The sequence below is a fragment of the Natrix helvetica genome (genome assembly GCF_964273705.1).
Source record: "Natrix helvetica genome assembly, chromosome: 7".
NCBI classification, from domain to species: domain Eukaryota; kingdom Metazoa; phylum Chordata; class Lepidosauria; order Squamata; family Natricidae; genus Natrix; species Natrix helvetica.
In genome coordinates, this window is record NC_138558.1 from 52,733,257 (window position 1) to 52,752,626 (window position 19,370).

Sequence of the window (19,370 nt, forward strand, 5' to 3'; positions counted from 1 at the left end):
TAAAAATATTAAAGCTGCCCGTTTCTTATTTTGATATTGTAAATATTCAATAATGTTCAATGCAATGCTTACATTATCTCTTAGCTGTCTTTTTGGCAGGAAGCCTGATTGGTCTTCATGTATATATATATGCTTGTAAAATCTTCTTTAGTCTTTCTGCCAAAACTGCAGCAAAGACAGTGGTGGGTTGCAGGTGGTATGCCCCGGTACAGGCGTACCAGTGCCTGCCGGGAGCACCGGGTACCGTTCCGGTATGGTGCTCCGGAGGGCCCACCCGCCTGCCTGAGCTCCTTACCTTGCACCGTACCGGTTGCAATGGGATCCAGAACCCACCACTGAGCAAAGTGTTTATAAAAAGGTAAAGATTCCCCCGCACATGTGTGCTATTTGTTTCCAGCTCTTGGGGCACTGCTCATCTCTGTTTTAAAGCCAAAGAGCCAGCGCTGTCCGAAGACAATTCCGTGGTCATGTGGCTGGGATGACTCATCTCCGAAGGTGCATGGAACACTACCTTCCCACCAAAGTGGTCCTATTTTTCTACTTACATTTTTAATGTGTTTTCGAACTGCTAGATTGGCAGAAGCTGGGACAAGTAACAGGAGCTCACTCCGTTAACGCGGCACTAGGGATTCAAACCGCTGAACGGATGACCTTCTGATCAACAATCTCAGTGGCTTAGCTGAGAATTTATAGTCCTTGTTTAATAATGAAATTGCTCTATAATTCTTTGTCTTTGTAACTTCTTGACCCTCCTTCAGTAACAACACAATATTAGCTTCCTTCCACATTTGAGGTATCTTTCCTCTTTTAATGGTTGGATAAGTTCATCCTCAAAGCACTTATCGTATTGGCTTATAAGGCCATCTGGGCTTGGAGCTTTACCTGTTTTCATTTTTTAATGGCTTCTGATATCTCAAAGGCAGTTATTGGATCATTCATAAGTTGTCTCTGAGTTTGAGATAATTTAGGTAGCTGTTGTCTTAAAAGATATTTCTATATTAGACATATCTAACTCCTGTCTTTTATACAAATTAGTATAAAAATCACGAAATGACTTTTTGAGAAATTTGTTTTCTGTTATTATATTGCTGCCTTCAAAAATTTTCTCAATCATTCTCTTTTCCCTTTCCTTTCTTAGTTTATATGCCAACCATCTCCCTGATTTATTTGCAAACTCAAAAGTGTCTTTGTTTAGCGTACTTCAGTTTTGTTTCCATTTCTTATACTGTTAACATGGACAATTGTAGCAGTTTAATTTCATGTAAAGTTTTAGAATCCGTCGGTGTCTTTTGCAATTCGATTTCTCTCTGATTTTATCCAGTATCTTTTGCGTCTTTCCCGGAAATTTTTTCTTCTCTAAGCAATTGTACTGTATAAAATAACCCCTCATAACAGCTTTACTAGCATCCCACACAGATGTTAAACTTGACCCTTTACCTAAATTATTATCAAAGTATTTGTGTAATTTCATATAGGAATGGATTTCCAGAGGAAAAATTGCAGACTGCAGGAACTAGGAACACTACTCAGGTGACCCTGAGGACACAAATAAATCTCCAAGTACTTCAACAAGCCTCTAAAAGGATGCAAATTATCAGCTGTCTGCAAGGAATATAATTTCTTCCATTCCCCACTATCCTGTCAGAGCTGAAGAAGCTTCTTGGATGAGAAGCGAAAAGTCTTCAGAAGAAAAAAACAAGAAAGTCCAGTTGCCTCCTGAAAAAGCAGCTTTGGGATATTCGTGTAGTTCCTTTTTACAATCTTTTACTATCATTTCCTTTTGAAAAATAGATTCATTTAATCTCCATCTGAAGCTAAAACTATTTCCTCCTACTACCTGAATTATGATCAGAAAAGGATTTAGGTAAAATGTCTGCTTTTAAAATCTTATTTGCAAGATTTTTAGTTCATATCATATCCTTGAAAAAAGATTTGTCTTTCTGAAAAAAAGGTATATTCTCTGGAATAGCCATTTTTATACTCCATGAATCTTTTAGTGTTAAATTGTTGTTCATCTCAAAAATGGTCTTTGGTAATTTACCCTGGAAATGTTTAATCCCCTTAGTACAGTGCTTCTCAATTATTTTCTGTCATGCCCCCCCTAGGAAGAAGAAAACATTTCGCGCCCCCCGCGTGACTGTAAATAGTATCATTTGTCTATAAAATTGTTATAAGTACACCTCTGCATAACACTGTATCCTTATTAACGTATAAGAGAATAAAAAAAGAAAGAAATGTGGATCAATTTACAACAAAGAATAGCTTTATTAACTGTAGCAGAAAAGATTTAAAGGAGCACAGGATTTAAAGGAACACAATATTAAAAAAAACTTTAACCTGCAAAACAAAAATATATAAAATAATTTGAGCTGAGCCCCCCTTTACGGAGCCTCGCGCCCCCCCTGGGGGGCCCGCCCCACTATTTGAGAAGCACTGCCTTAGTAGATTCAAAGCTGGTATAATTATTCAATTCAAATCCCCCAACACAAACTAATTTTCATTTGAAAAGGGTAATCATTGATCCATCAGATTCTTTTAAAAATCACTTTTACCATCATTTGGCCTGTACACGCCAACCACTATTGATTTTATTCCATTAAGTTCAATTTCCACTATTACAAATCTACCATATTCATCTGCTATAAGTATTTGAGGTTTAAGTTGAGGCTTTATGTATAGAACAACTCCGTTAATCTTTTTTAAACCAGCAGATATTTATTTGTTTGTTTATTTTTCACTTTATTCTTTGTCTTTGTATTGCCATTGGATATTAAGTTCTGACTGCTACATAATTTTAATTCCTTCTTTTACAAGTTACTGAAGTGCTTTGAGTGACATGATAACAAATGACTATGCCTTGTATTTTGCTCTGCTCCATTCAGTAGAGCCCAATTCATCTCAGTATCTTTGGTTATATGCAATTTTACCCTTGTACAGATCAGATTTAGGACCCTGATAGTGTCAGGAAATTGGTCCTGATTCACATTTTGCCTGCATTCTATGAAATATTTTCAGACTTCGCTTTTAAGAATATGGATTAAGGATTCTATTTTGCCTATATTGGGGGGAATGCAAAATAAGACATTCCATCTATGTTTAGATCATTTCTTTTTGTTCCAGACCAAGTTTATTCCTGTGAATTCCTCCCTTCTTTTACAGATCATTTGTGGGTATTGTTCCCTGATGTCTGCATGGTGATTGCATCAGAGGTTGCTGTTGATATTGTGAAACATGCTTTCATAACCAAATTCAATGACATCACAGCTGATGTAAGTATATACTTAAACGTTTCCAAATGATTGGACCAAATCTGTTTTAGGTTTTACAGAAGAAATGAGGGAAATATTGCCTTGCCTTTCTCACCTGTGGATGAGTTACTCCCATTGATTAAAAATAGCTAAATATACCATACTTCTTTTTTTAAATGGAATTAGATCTTACAAAATTAATTAATTATTATAGTTACACTTAGATTGGGGCTATTCCTAAAGGCAGGCTCCCTGTGTTGAGTTCTTCCCACATCTTTGTACTATGGAGCAGTGTTTTCAAGAGCAGTGCTGGCTGGGAAATTCTGGGAGTTGAAGTCCACATATCTTAAAGTTGCAAAGATTGAGAAACACCAAAATAGAGAACTATCTGCATATTAAAAACTTAAAAGCTAACTTGTAAAAACTGATAGCATAGGTTGGGGATAGGAAAAGACAGGGGTGATTATGTTGTTGAACATGGAAAAATAATCCAAGCTGATTATAGGAGAGTGATACAGCAATCACTTGTTCCTTCTGCTCAGATTTACAGCTAAACTGTAACTTCTTTTGTCACCTTTCCCAATGTTGGCAACCTCACAAAGCACACCTGCTTACTGGAGCAATTAGTACTTTATTTGCTTATCTCTTGGTTCTGTTCTTGAGCAAGATTTTAACAAAGAACTCTGCATAATATTAATACTTCTGTCCTCAACTTACGGACATAACTGAGCTTAAAAAAAAAATCACAAAATGGATCACCACTTAACGCCAAATGTTATGAAGTTGTTTGCAGTCATTATGTGATGATGCAAATGGCCATACTTATTGACTCATTCCAGGTGCCCAAAATGCAATCATGCAATCTGGGGGAGGAGGAGGGAGATTGGAACTTTGAATCTGGATAATAAGTAGCCTGGGGAGGTCTGTTGTAACTTTGAATAGTCACTAAGTGATTGTGGTAAGTTGAGAACTGCTATACTTTTTTTTTTGATTGATGGTTGTTTAAATTGTATTTATCCCTTTATTTATCCTTTTAAACAAATTATATGTCTTTTGCTACAAAATCGAAGTACAAAAGAAATAGGAAAAGGAAATGTTGAAGCACAAAGATGAAAAAGCAAGATGACACTGTGTTTCAATTTATAAAAACCTAGTGAAAATGAGAAAAAAAATAATTATCTACCTCTTTCTTTTTATTTGTATCCCCAAGCATGAACCACAGTTTAGACACTTACTAATTGTTGTTGGTTTCTATTTGAGCACTAAAACATATGCCTAGATTTCCCTAGCTATGTAATATATTGTATATAAGGAAGGCCTTCCTATTGAAACTTTCATGATGGGTGTATATCAGGGGTGTCCAAACTTGGGAACTTTAAGACTTGTGGACTTCAATTCCCAGAATTCCCCAGCCAGCATGGCTGGCTGGGGAATTCTGGGAGTTGAAGTCCACAAGTCTTAAAGTTCCCAAGTTTGGACACCCCTAGTGTATATTGTCAATTTTAGCATTGCAGCTTATTGTTCCATTTTAGTTTCCCTGCGTAATAATGTAGTCAACATATCTATTTTTGTTATTGTGCTAGGTTTATTCTTGCTGCAATCAAGGTGTATTGTAATGTTTACTAAATCCCCAGTTTTGGCCTTTTATTATATTATAGATACAGGAATTTGGCTTTTTGTGTTGGGTGCAATGTTCGGCAGTTGGCTGCTCAGTGCCCCTCTTTTTCTGCATTTGAAGCATCCGGTGGAGTGGCAGCATGGTGTTCTTATCTAGCCATCTCGAGCCCCACTCAACAGCCTACTCGTGAGGAGAAACCCCTTTTTATTTAGAAAGGCAGGAATACACTACATTCACTGACAAAGCTCTAGGTCACACATCCTTAGGTGATTCACAAGCCTTAGCAGTCTCTTAAGTTCCCTGCAAGGAGCCTCAATTAACACTTCAATCCCAACACAAAGAGTCCTGACTGTTAGGTAAGCTCCCCGTTAGAAGAGCGAGTGTGCAGAGAAGCGTAATGATAGTGGTGTGGAAGAACACGCACAAACCAGCATACAGGGACACTGAATAGTTAAAGTAATAGTATTTTACTTCTGTGGAAAATATAGGTATTCAGAGTTCAATTTACACACGGTTCAGTCAGTCAGTTATCCATGCTCTCAGTTAAGGAGTGATCCATCGAACACAGTTCAGTATCATATAACCAGTTCAGCACACAAAGTCGCTAACAGTAGCAAAACTCACAGTAACTCACAATACGTCTACACCGATCAGCATCTAACAAACAGAGAGCTAACGGTCATTCTAGCTTCCTCTTATGGCTGCTTGAGGTAACAGCAACCAATCACATTTTACAGCAGTACTTAAAGCTACAGTACTGCCATCATGGTTTATATATTGTTTATATATTGACCAACTTGGATAGTGGCAAGGAAATCCTGGCAAGGAATCCGCTGCAGGGACATGTTCTGGAGCATGCATGATTGTCTCCGACAACCGCGCCGCCCACACACCCCTCCTTATATCCCAGCCAGGGAGGAGCTTAATGTCAGAACTGCTCCAACTTAGTCATTTTGGAAAGAAAGACTCTTGACTTCATTTGGTTGAAGTACAGGTTCTTTTACTAATGTCAGGCAGTTGCAGTGAAAGTAAAGCTAGAACTGAGTATTCCCATGCAAAGGTTACATTTTTCCCCTTTCCCTGGCCCTCCCCGCTTGACCAGTTCAACAGTGTCCAATAGTATTCCATTTTAATGTTTTGGAAACCACTTTGATGTTTGGTGCCTCTCAATGTAGTTTTGCATTCCATTCCCAGGCCAGGTGTCCTTGGGGATTGACTTATTGTGGTTTGACACCTCTGGTTCTTGTCAGATTCTCCCCCCCCCCCCTTCTCCATTTGTCTTCCCCTTTACAACCTGAGCTTAACTTCCCCAAATTCCTTTTTCCCCTCCTTTTTGGTTTATGGCGGGATGCCAGGGAAGCAAAGAAGCTGAAGATGGCAGCTTCAGATGATAATCTGACAGTAAAGTTTATTTCTGCATAAGAGCCTTTGTATTGTTTTTATTTTTCTCCTGGGATATATTTAAAGTGTTCCTAAATTAAGTGTATCAGCAATGAATTCCCACCATACTTTCAGGACAGCAGGGTGTGGCTCCTCTGCCTTTAAACTACAAGATGACAGAATTCTGATAACACAAGTATTCTCCAACTTACCTTTATTCTTAAAATTCTATTTGAATTGCAACAGCTTACAAATAAACAAGAAGGAAAGTGGTTTTCTTTTTCATTGTGTTGCCCTGTGGAAGGCAGGCTCACATCGAGGATGAGTTGGTTGCTGCTTTAAATGATTTAATAAAGGAACTTAACAAATTCCCTAAAAGAATGTAATAAGTTTACATAATTATGTAAATTTAATATGATATAATTCATATAATAATTATGTAGCATCTTTTAAAATGTGCATGGCTTAATTTTCTCTCCCAAAGTTTTGAAAGCCATACTATTCCATATCCCCAAGATTTTTGATAGTGAACCTGAATTGGGTTTAGTGACAAAAACAGAACATTATTTAGGGGCTTTATTTAAAAACTTGGACTATAGACCTCCCTAAATTTTAATCCAAATTTTCTATTTTAGTATAATCTTTCAATATAATTTATGTACTCTAATTCCAACTATAATGACTTTGAAGCCTCTAAATGTTAGGGTCTGCCTGTACCTTGTGGGCTGGGGGAAGAGGTCTCTCTTAGCTGTTCACTGAAAGGGGATTACAGAATGGTTATATATCTCTCTTCGTCAAATCACCCAGCTCATTTGTCCTATGTGTAGAAAGAAAAGATAAGAAAACCTACATTAGTAACAACGTCTGGGTGTTATTAGGGGCATGTCAAACCCAAGAAAGGGTTTTGACCCCTGCCTGGAGCCCACAAACTTGGTTCTTACATATTTCTTATTTCCTTTGAGTGGATTATCTACACACTTCCTCATCTTCTATCCTCCTTTTAAGAACACAAACATATACCCCACCTATTATCCCTAGTCCAATTGAAGCAACCAAAGAGTGTTATTTCCATCTGACTTAGGATTTTGATTTCTGCAGATGCTGTCCCTGGCTACATGAATATTCAAAAGCAAACAGACTGAAGGGTTTTCATATGCACATTTATCTTTTCTCTCTAATAATAAGTGTCTGCTATTAATCTATCAAATGGCTAATAAAAGGATTTACATATGTTATCCTGTCCACAGGTTTACAGTGAATACAAAGCCAGCCTTGCCTTTGACTTTGTTAGCAGTCGGCAGAAAAATGTAAGTACTGGATTGTAGTTTTATACCAGGGGTGTCCAAACTTGGCAACTTTAAGACTTGTGGACTTCAACTCCCAGAATTCCCCAGCCACAAGTCTTAAAGTTGCCAAGTTTGGACACCCCTGTTTTATACAAACTTTTTTTTTAATTCAGTACTGAGAAATGTGCACATTTAATTAGATTTGCTTGCAATTTAATTTTACATTAGGACTAAACTAGAAAAGTATTGCAATTGGAGAGATCACCATATGTAACTTGGATCTCTGCGTGAAGTTGAACTTCCAAAGACATCCCTGTGGCCACAAGCACCTGATTTAATTTCCAGTATTCCTAGGAAATGCCTTTTACTTGCACTATTTATGTCATAATGAACTAAGAATAAAATATTATTGGAAGTACCGTGTTTCCCCGAAAATAAGACAGGGTCTTATTTTATTTTTTTTACCCACGAAATATGGCCTTGGGCTTATTATAGGGAAGGGCTTATTATTTTCTGGGGCACGCAAGAAGCGAGGCTCGCCTTTTACCTTTCCAGCTCCTTCGCGTTCCTCGCCATTGTGTCCAGGGAAGCCGCTGGGGAAAAAAAAAACCCTTCTCGCGAGTTCTATCAAACGAGAAACATGACGAACCTGGAAAGGTAAGAGGCGTGCCTCGTGGCCCAACACCGCCCACCTCGTCCCAATGGTAAAGGCAGCCTGCCTGGTTCCTTTCCCCGCCGTCCCTTTAGCGAGGGGTGGCAGGTGGGGGGGGGAAGCGAGGCATGCCTCTTACCTGTTCAGCCCCACTGCGTTCCTCGCCCATTCGTCCAGTGAAGCCCTTTGTAAAAAAAACCCCGCAAATTGACCTCACGAGGTTTTTTTTACAAGGACGAAAGGGCAAGGAACGCAGCGGAGCTGTCAGTCTCCCGTAGCACTAGGACACGTGTCTCGCTTCTCCCCCCACTGCTACCCATCACTAAAGGGATGTCGGGGAAGGGAAGCAGCCAGGCCCGCCATTATCATTGGGGCTTGGTGGGAGGTGTTCTTTTTGCATGAGAAGGAATGGGGTGCGAGGTGCGTTGCTGGCCTGCCACCTCCCACCCCATCCGCAATGTAACAGCTGCCTGGCTTCTTCCCTTCCTCGACGTCCCTTTAGTGAGGGTGGGAGAAAAACATATGCTAACAATCACTTGCATTCTTCCTGTGATAAGATCTAAATCCTTTATATGCCATCCCTATCTCCTCCAGGAATCGGCACGTAACTATGCTTTATCTCAAATACCAGAGCAATCCTCACACCTTTTGTGCTGTTAATACGGGGACCAAATGGACAATTAAGCAAACAGAGAAGGGAAAAGATAACAAAACATAAACACTGCCAGGAAGGATGTAAATCTAAGTTAGGATATATGCCTGAGTTTTACAATGTAGTTAGCTTACATGACTAGAGTAATTTAGAATAATTAGGATATCAATTTGAGGGAGCCTGAATGTGTTTTCAAAATGTGAAGTATACCTATGGTTGACATGTGTTGGGGAATCTTACCACAGAACAATGGTGAACTCTTAATAATATACATTTAAGCCTGTGCAAAGATAAAAGAGAGAAAATAGGCCCTCAGGAGAAATTTATTTATTTATTTCAAACTTATTATACCGCCCCCTCTCCCAAAAGGGACTCTTCCCCAGCATTTTGGGGTGGGGGTGATTGCAAAGGATTTATTAGCTATTCCCCAGCATTTTGGGGTGGGGGGAATGCAAAGGATTTATTAGATTTTCTAGCTCGGATCCGAGACAACTGGAAACTTGACACAAAACACTTTCTCCCTCCGTGCCTCTCTCTTTCTCCCTTCCCTTCCTCCGATTGGCTGGCGGCTAATTTGTCTCTTGAGCCCAAAAGTCCGGGGTGAAGAGTATATCTCCCAAAGGCCCCTGAGGAAGGGCTGAGGATGGAAGAGAAGGACGAACAGCCAGGTGCCTCACAGCGGAGGCGAAGTGATAAGAGGTGGATGACTGGGGGAGAAACCCTAGGGGCGAAATAGGCGGGCAAAGGGCAGGAGGAGAACAGTCCCATTCCACACTAGGACATGCGTCTCGCTTCTCCCCCCCTACCCCTCGCTAAAGGGATGTTGAGGAAGGGAAGAAGCCAGGCAGCTGTTACATTGGGGGTGGGAGGTGGCAGGCCAGCAACGCACCTTGTACCCCATTCCCTCTCATCCAAAAAGAACACCTCCCACCAAGTCCCAATGATAACGCCGGGCCTGGCTGCTTCCCTTCCCTGACGTCCCTTTAGTGAGGGGTAGCAGTGGGGGGAGAAGCGAAATGCGTGTCCTAGTGCTACGGGAGACTGACAGCTCCGCTGCGTTCCTTGCCCTTTCGTCCTTGTAAAACAAACCTCATGAGTTCAACTTGCGAGGTTTTTTTTACAAGGGGCTTCACTGGACGAATGGGTGAGGAACGCAGCGGGGCTGAACAGGTAAGAGGCACGCCTCGCTTCCCCCCCACCTGCCACCCCTCGCTAAAGGGGCAGCGGGGAAGGGAACCAGGCAGGCTGCCTTTACTATTGGGACGAGGTGGACGGTGTTGGGCCGCGAGGCGCGCCTCTTACCTTTCCAGGTCCGTCGTGTTCCTCGCCCTTTTGTCCAATGAATCCCCTTGTAAAAAAAAAACCTCATCAGTTAAACTTGCGAGGTTTTTTTTTACACTAAAGGGGCAGCGGGGAAGGGAACCAGACTGCCTTTACCATTGGGGTGGGGTGGGCGGTGTTTTTTGCGCGAGAGGGAACAGGCAGGAGGGGGTGATCGCATTGCTGGCCTACCACTCTTTGCGGCGGGCTCTTTGCACGGGAGGGAACAGAGCGTGAAGCACTTTGCTGGGCCTGCAGCTCTTTTTGCGGCACGCCCTCTTTTTGCCCTGGAAGCTGTACCGATAGGTGGTACAGTGGTAATGGCGGGGACCAGCTGCGCATGCACTTAAATAGTTGGGGGCAGGCTTATTTGGGGGGGAGGGCTTATTATGGCGCATGCTCTGAAAAGCCCGATTGGGCTTATTAGCAGGGCGTGTCTTATTTTTGAGGAAACACGGTAATTCAACCTAGTTTTAAAACCATTCAATGCTGTACCTGTTAATTTGTATGATCCATCTCAGGGCCTTCCATTAGATAATTTAGAAGTATCAAAAAAGACTCCTAATGACAAAATGGACATATTTTTGTCACTTTTGTGGCAACAGTTATGGAAATAGATTGCCATTTACTTCTTCCAATATTTACTTCAACTGCCTGCAGATTTATTGCTTCCTGATGCTCCCCCATCAAAGTGCACATCAAAGTACTAACCCCATCAAATTTCCTTTGTTTTTTTCAGCCAAGTTCTGCCCCTGAACCACTAATATATGCTGATCAGTTGTGAACTGATTTTTAATTCCCTTTATGAGTTTGAATTTAAAGTAAATAAATTTGAAATATGTAATAATGTAATGTAATAACATGTAATTTGCAATACGTAAACAGACTTCCAAGACTTCTTAGTACTTCAATGTTTTGCCTGTTCCAGTGCTTTTTTTCATAGTCTGCTCTCTGCTCTCTACCTCCAGGCATATACAGATTACAGTGACTCTGTATCCAGGAGAATGGGCTTTATTCCACTCCCACTGGCTGTTTTAGTAAGTCATGTTTTTTCCCCACATAGTACCTAGTGAAAATTGCCCCAGGGGATCAAATAATATTTTCCTGAGCATGTTAGTTAATAAAAATAAAATAATATTGACTCTTATTTTAAAATTTGGATAATTCTATACTGTAATTGTGGACTTAATGAACAGGATTTTCAGGTTAAATTGAGATGGCCTTCTGTCCTGGGTTAAAGTGTGGGTTATTGAATGTTATTGAAATAAAATTGTGTACTGCTGCTATCTGTTAAAATAATTTAACATGGGGTATCTTAAATGTTAAATCATATTTAAAGTAACTTAAACAATTTCAACTACACGTTCATGCCTTTTCAGAAATAATTAATAATAATAACTCAGAAATAATTCCCTGTTATTTCTCTTTCTAGCTTATCAGAGTTGTTACAAGTTCTGTAAAAGTTCAAGGGGTCTTGTCCTATTCCTGTGTAATTCTTTTCTGTTGTGGGTAAGTGCAAATCAAATAATTGTCTAAAGCTTATCTGTAGGTATAACAGAATACCAAAACATGGAACATAAAAAAGTTCTTACAATGAAGTCCCATTTTGTTATTAAGAATATATCAGCACCACAGAGTTGGTAATGAAATATTAAATACAAAGATTTAAGGTTTTACTACAGTATATAAATAAAATGTTTAGAACTAAGATTTCTTAATCATGATGATTATTGCTTAATCACACAGGTTAAATATATTTTGTCCATTGAGCTTTTAAGAAAATATTTTTCATTAATTAAATACAATATGTGATGAAAAAGAGTACACAAAATTAGAAGAAAAAAGAATACAAGATATATATATACTTACAGACATACACATATTAATGAACTGATGCCATGATTTATTAGTCATCCATGATTGATCTAGAACAATCAATTCTGCAAACTGCTCAATAGTTGAAAGCCACATAGAACAGAATAGAACTCTTTATTGGCCAAATGTGATTGGACACACAAGGAATTTGTCTTTGGTGCATATACTCTCAATGTACATAAAAAGACAAGATACATTAGTCAAGAATCATAAAATTCTTGTTTTAAAAGGTAACTTGTTTATGTCTCCAAGGTTGGACAATAAATCTTTAATGTGTTTATTTTCTCTTTCCAAAAGTCAACTGCCACTTTAAAACATGCTTCCGGTTTGTTTGTTTGTTTATTGAATTTTTGTGCCACCCATCTCTAGAAAGTTACATTTCTAAAGAGGGTAAAATATTTCACAGAATTATTGCCCACCATAACCTTTATTTTGAAAGCAAATCCTGCTACTTTTAATGGAATTAATTTTCCACTAAGTACACTTGATGTCATAACTTGGTATCAGTGCCCAATTCATGATTTAGTTAAGATTTCCAGGCTTGGCAAACTCTTAAAGAGGGAATTTCATGATGAATAATAATGGGAAATCATAAAATAAAATATTTTATCATCGTTAGTACGCTCTTGTCCAGCTAATTTGAACATGGCAGGTATAAACCTCTCTATTCTTGGGTGTGGAAATACAGGGAAAGGTGTGCGAATGCATGTTTGCCTGCCCTGGTGCCCCGACACACTCAATAATGCAGGGTGTTGATGTTCGAATATGATGGTAATATGCTGCATGATAATTATTGGGAGGCCTCCTTGAAGTTGGACTCGGTAGCATCTGCCCCCCTCATCTTTAAGAACAGCACTGGTAGCTGGGTAGCGGTTCTTCATCTGCTCAGCCAGCTTTTTGCGAAAAACAGGACCATTTGTCCACACAGCCAGGTAGTCAAACTCATCTGAAGCCCCTTCTTGGAGGCGCATCAGGTTCTTTACCAAAATGAATCCAGGCTCCCTGGCACAAATTTAATAAGTTTGTTCTACATTTCTAGTTAATGCACCACAGATTAAAACTGTGTGTATGTGTTGTCATAATAAACAGCTTGAGGAAGCCTCTGGGGGAGGTGAACTTGTTCGGGCCATGATATCTAATCCTGTGCGCTTCTTGTTTTCAGTTTAATATCACTTAAGGTACTCAACAGCATTATATTGCTGGGAAAGTCCTGCCATTATGTCAAAGAAGCAAAAATGGAGGAGAAGTTGTTCAACCCACCTCCTTTCAGCACCCCAGGAAAATCTGCTGGCAAAGCACAGAGCAAGTACAAGTCTCCTCAAGGTAAGTGAAACCTCAAAATGCCGATCCCAGTATTAAGCAGAGGCATCTTATTTGACTTAGTATAAAGTGACTGGTAGCATCTAAGGAGCTAAATCTTAATAGTTCTGAATAAAACCAGCTTTACACTTTTTCCTCTTAAGAAGAATGAATTTTGCAAGGTTTGAAGTGCATATGAACCCTCAGCAGTCCTTTTATTGCTTCAGAATCCTCAGACCACTCTACATACCGTGTTTCCCCGAAATTCCGACATGTCCTAATAATAAGGCCATGCCACATTTTTCTGATGGGCAAAAATATAAGCCCTCCCCCATAAATAAGCCCCCTGGACAATCCTCCACCTCCGGCCAGGCAGAGCACTGCTCACCAACCTAGCGGTATCCCGAAGGTACCAAGCCATGGGAACCGGGGGGGGGGAGGCAAAGGTGATCATGTTGCTTAGCACCTTCGTGATACCGCTATGTTGGTGAGTGGCTCTGTGCCCAGCTGAAGAGGGGGTTGCCAGGCACAGCCTCATGGGCGAATGGCTGTGTTGCGCTGTCACAGCAGTGCAACACAGCAGCCATGAAGCAACCACACTTGTGAGCAGCCACCCAACAAACCCCCTTTCCAGCAGGGCACAGCGCCATTCACTGACCTATGGGTATCGCCAAGCCGTGTGAGTGCCTGTTTGCCGCTGCACAGCTCCCACAGCTCCTCCTTCGAAATGGCAGTGAATGGCATTCTGAACGGCTGGAGAGGGGGGTTCCTCAAGCGGCTGTTCCGCTGTCGCTTGCGTACCTCCCAGCCTCACGATGCCCTGGCCCAGCTCTCTCCGCAGACCTAGGGGACTTCCGCTGCCACCGCATGGCTTTTTCTGCAACTTCCAAATTGAGTCTTTTGGCAGCGTACGTTCTATGGTTGTACGCTCTGCCGGCAGCTGGCCCACAACCATAGAGCGTACGCCTAGAGCGGCCACTGCCGGAAGACTCGGTTTGGAAGCTGCAGAAAAAGCCATGTAGCAGCAGCGGAGGTCCCCTGGCTCTGCGGAGAGAGCTGGGCCAGGGCATCATGAGGCTGGGAGGCGCGCGAGCAACAGCGGAACAGCCGCTCATGCAACCCCCTTCTCCAGCCGTGCAGAGCGCCATTCACTGCCATTTCGAAGGCGCCAAGCTGCGGGAGCCACGCAGCAGCGGCGAGCAGGCGCTCACGCGGCTTGGCGATACTCCTAGGTCAGTGAATGGCGCTGTGCTCGGCTGGAAAGGGGGTTTGCCACGTGGCTGCTCATGAGTGTGGTCGCTTCAAGGCTGCTGTGTTGGGCTGCTGCAACAGCGCAACACAGCCACTCGCCCATGAGGCTGTGCCTGGCTCTTTTGGAGCCCACTCGCAAGAGAGTAGCCGCCCGGCAACCCCAAAACAATAAACCCTCCCCTCATAATAAGGCCCAAGCCATATTTTGTGTGTAAAAAGAAAATAAGACCCTGTCTTATTTTCAGGGAAACATGGTAGAAGTAAAAAGAACAATCTTGGTAGTCAGAATATTTTGCTGAAGGCTCAATCAGTACAAACAGTGGCTAATTTTGTGCTGCTAGGAAGTATCGATTGGTATAAAAAAGAATAACAGGTTTATTCCAAACTCTGAATACAGTGACTCCACAATGAGTATTTCAACTACCTTGTGTTTTTATAAGGCAAATATTTCATAAACGTATCAGGTATACCATCATAGAGGATAGTGATAACATATACCTTCCTTACTTGCTTTTCACACAGGCATGCATGCAAGGAAGTAAGGTGATCGTTTACATGGCCCTACCTGTTACAGAAAAATTGGCCAAGGAAACAATTTTTAAGGGCAAGATTAAAAAAAACATTAAAATCCCACCATAAAACAACGAAAGCACATTCTCTGCCTGTTTTTTCATATTTCTTTATACAAGCAGTCCTAAAAGTGAGCCCATTTAAAAAAAACAAGTCAGAGCAATGCATTATTTTCAAAATCAGCCATGAACATCACAGCAGACAATATAAAATGCCCTTCTCTGACAGTTGCATTAAGTTTTCTTCTTCATAAGGCAGACTTTTGCATTTTCAAAGCTCAATGAAGCAAAACTTTGCCATCTGCATTGTAAAAACTTCAGGCATAATATGCAGGATGCAATTCAAAAGTCTAACTTCCCCATTGCACAGTTTTTAATATGAGTGTAGAGCTTACCTGTCAAAGAAGCAGCAATTATTTTCTGAGTCCCAAAACAGTTTTCTGTCCCAAACATACTGTATTTTTTGGAGTATAAGGTCACCTTTGCCCCCCCCCCCCAAAAAAAGAGGGTGAAAATCTAGGTGCGTCTTATACACTGAATACAGCATTTTTGGCCTCCCGAACCTCCGCCCCCTTTGCAAAAATGGACGTGCAGAGGGTTTGGGAGGCCTGCAAAATGCTCCTGGGGGCTGGGGAGTGCAAAAACGAGCAAAAAACGGGCCATTTTTGCTCATTTGTGCCCTCCCCCAGCCCCAGGAGCACTCTACAAGCCTCCCAAAGCCTATGCATGCCGTTTTTGTGAAAAAATGGGTTGTTTTGCGGGGGGGGCAGCCCCCAGGAGCACTTTGCAGGCCTCTCAAACTCTCCGCAGGTCATGTTTTTCACAAAAAACAAGTTGTGCAGAGGGTCTGTAGAGTGCAAACACTTTTTTAAAAAAATTACCTCTTCAAAATCTTAGTGCGTCTTATAGTCCAAAAAATATGGTAAGTAATTGCATGTTCCTTCTTTCCCCTTCCTCTCTTCAAGGGGCTCTAGCAAATGATAATTGTACCTTCTATTTGATTTGCTAATTTGCTCTTTCAGTTTTCACTGCAGGAATAAATAGATAATAAGTGATCTAGGAAACAAACAAACAAGCAAGCTGCAAGAACAGTGTCACTTAAATAATCTCATTTGTTCCAAGATTGGAGTAAAAAGTGGTACCCCCGACTAATTTGGGGGGAAATGGCCCTTTCCTCCCATTTGTTACATCTCTGATTAGAAAGTTTCCTATTTGATTAAAGAGCACCAGCTTCAATAAGATGTAATTCTTTAATGTGATCTTTAAAGCTTTTCCAAATTAGTGGTCATAATTACATGCTCTAATTATAAAGGTCCCTTATTGAATGAACACATGTTTTATGCTGTCCTGTGCTAAGAGTTCCTATTGTTACAATAATGGAGACAAAGCTTCATCTTACATTTTTGGGTAATGAGTTGTTCTACCTGCTAAGGATACTCAAACCACATTCAAGACTTCCCCTATACACCTTCATGCTTACGTATTTATTGGCTGAAAGGTCTTACATGAAAATGGAATCATATGTCATCAAAGAATCAGATTTAGTATGGAACACTATCATTAGCAAACCAAAGAAAATGTATGACTGAATTCTTAAAAACCCAAACAAAGTAGTTTGAGTTGTCTTGTGTCTTCCCTGAGACAAGGTGCTTATATTGCACTGTTGCAGAAAACCCAATGAAAAGTGTGATGGCACCTTTGTATCTGATGAAGAAGACAGCAATCCATTTGTTAGTTTTGAAAATGCCATAAGGGTGTTTGATGTTCTTGGATTCCCCTCTTCCCTCCCCTTTGAAATATATTTTATTGGTAGACACTGAACTAGAGTCTCTTTGAGTGGGTGGCTACAATGATCTAAATAAAGACAACAAAATGAGTTTGTGCTTATATTCCATACAGGACTTTCCACCGAGGAAGGCTTCTCCGCTTCAGTAACCAGTCAGCCTGTGCAACCAAAGGAAAATGTAGCCCCCCAACTGGTGACAAGTCCCTCTGACCAATTTCTGACCACTCCTGACGGAGATGAGAAAGACATATGCCAAGACAGTGCAGAATCCAAATTCAAATCTACGAAGAAAGATTTGTTGGAGATAGACAGGTTTACCATTTGTGGAAATCGAATTGACTAGCAGTCTGTGAGTGGGAGACTGAGCAGTTGGAACAGGAAGGGCTGCCAGTGACAGACAGATGCCAAATAGGCACACCAATATTTATTTAAAACTTAAATTATCAACAACAAATCTATTGACAGGGTGTAAGTTGGCTTGAAAAATGGATCAAGTGTCAGCTTTGTAACCTTGGTATTTTGAAAAATGCTTTTTTTTAAAAGAAGAAACCATTGACAATTGGACAGAGCTGCAGTGTCGCTTTTCTGAAAAGTGACCTACCTTTACAACCTTTTTCCTGAATGAATCTGTGCTTCCTTCACACTTCGTTTTGCCAGAGAATTTTGAACAGAGAATTTTGAAAAGTTCTTGAGAAGCACCACTCTTCTTGCCATTTTCCCCCAGATTTACAGGAAAATAAATAATCAGGATAAACCTACCCCCAGGAGATGGCTCAAAATGCATTTCATCTAACTAAAATGGACCATCCTTAAAGATTTTCTATTAATTGTCTTCATCCTAAATCTTAAGCTTTTAAATCAGAAATTGATCATAACAAGGAAAGAGTTGAAAGTTTGAAGGAACAAGAAGTCAGGAGCTTAACTTTGCTCTTCAGCATTTTAAGTATCAAGGTAGAAATCAGTATGCTTCAGTTCCAGCTGCCAGCCTATTCACTGTGCAACAATTTCCTTTGCATTATATGTCAAGCAACTGGAGAGTATTTCTTTTTTTGCTTTGGCTGGAAAAGCTGCATGTTGCCAAAATGACAGACTGAAATAGATTTTCCTGAAAACTAGCTTTATGAAACTAGCGTTTTGAAATATGAAACAGCTTCACTTGATGCGTATAGAGGAGTGCACAGAAGATTTAAGACAAGAATTATGGTTCTTTTTAGCTCCACATATTTAAGAGCAAATTTATACTCAAGGTGCTCCTTTCTTCTCTATCCTCAATGCCTAAGGAACACAATGCAATATCAAGTGTCTTTTTTTAAAAATAAAAAGCAAAATTGTGTGTGTTGAATAATAAGCAAATCTTTGGCAACTTACTTCTTAGCTGTTGCAGAGTGGCCAAAACAAATGTTTGAAGCCCAGAATACATTTATTATTTCCCCAAAGTTGAGAGGATGAATATGTGGGAATGGTATCCTGACAAGCAGGTTCCAAGAAAGAAGGCAGTATGGATAGTCAAGTCTTTCTAATAATTTTCTCCTCATGCTGCCAACCTCCTTTGACCAGCTTCTCAACTTAAGAGAACATTGTGGGAGAAATATAAAGCTTGAAGTTGAAGTTGACAAGATATTAATTTCATAGACGTACTGCTGCTGACAAATTTGATTCATTAAAATTCAATTCAGAACATTTGTTAAATCTTGTAATTTGATTTTATTTAAATGTAGCTGAAAGGAAGCTTGGAATGATCTTTTCCTTGTAAAACAATTATGTATGGATTTTATAATTGCATCTTGTGTGTCAAAATAAAAACTCAATTTTGTAGCCTTTGTTTACAAAAGAAAACAGCAACCACATATTCAAGACTCCCAGCTTTTTTGCTAGAAGAAATTTGAAGGATGAGGAAGCAAATTGAGTTTTACTTCACATCCATCCATCCTCAAGTATTGTACACACATATAGGAGATAACAATTCTTCCAGCAGTAGCCCTAAAGATTGATGGGGTGTCCATGTTCATGTAGAAAATGCTGTTGGCAGGTTCATGTATCTCTGACTACAAAGAGGATCTGTTTGCTCTCTTGTGCTATTGAAACTCTAAATTTCTTGGCTAGAATCCTGGCTAAGGCCGTTTTGGTTTTATCTGATGCTAAAATTCCATTGGCATCAGCCTGTTGAGAAAATAAGCTGGTTTTAGCCTTTCTTCGCTCTAAGAAAGCAAAAATTGACCTGAAATCTGATGAACCAGACATAATTTCAACTAAAAAAAAATCTTAAAATCCCCCCCCCCCCCGTTCATTATGATATCCTACTTTTTTCCTCTATTTTGTATTCTTTTGATGATAGGATTTTGATTACACTTACTAGAAGTGGTCCATTACCACCACCTAAGATTTTTATGCAGCATATATCTCATCAAACACAAATCAACTTTTAATCATTTAA

The 19,370-nt window shown here is 40.3% G+C and overlaps 1 protein-coding gene across 1 annotated transcript in view; it reads left to right on the top strand.

Moving 5' to 3' along the window:
• TAPT1 (transmembrane anterior posterior transformation 1) overlaps positions 1-18,751 on the top strand; it is a gene marked incomplete at its 5' end in the record, with an annotated part of 72,900 nt that extends 54,149 nt beyond the window's left edge. Inside the window, 6 exons of the mRNA XM_081959417.1 lie at positions 3,160-3,269; positions 7,494-7,553; positions 11,125-11,193; positions 11,589-11,665; positions 13,194-13,354; positions 17,050-18,751. Of these exons, the coding sequence (XP_081815543.1) occupies positions 3,160-3,269; positions 7,494-7,553; positions 11,125-11,193; positions 11,589-11,665; positions 13,194-13,354; positions 17,050-17,279 (707 nt within the window). The 3' untranslated portion in view covers positions 17,280-18,751. The remainder of the gene's footprint in view (positions 1-3,159; positions 3,270-7,493; positions 7,554-11,124; positions 11,194-11,588; positions 11,666-13,193; positions 13,355-17,049) is intronic.
• Between the last annotated feature and the right edge of the window lie 619 nt (positions 18,752-19,370).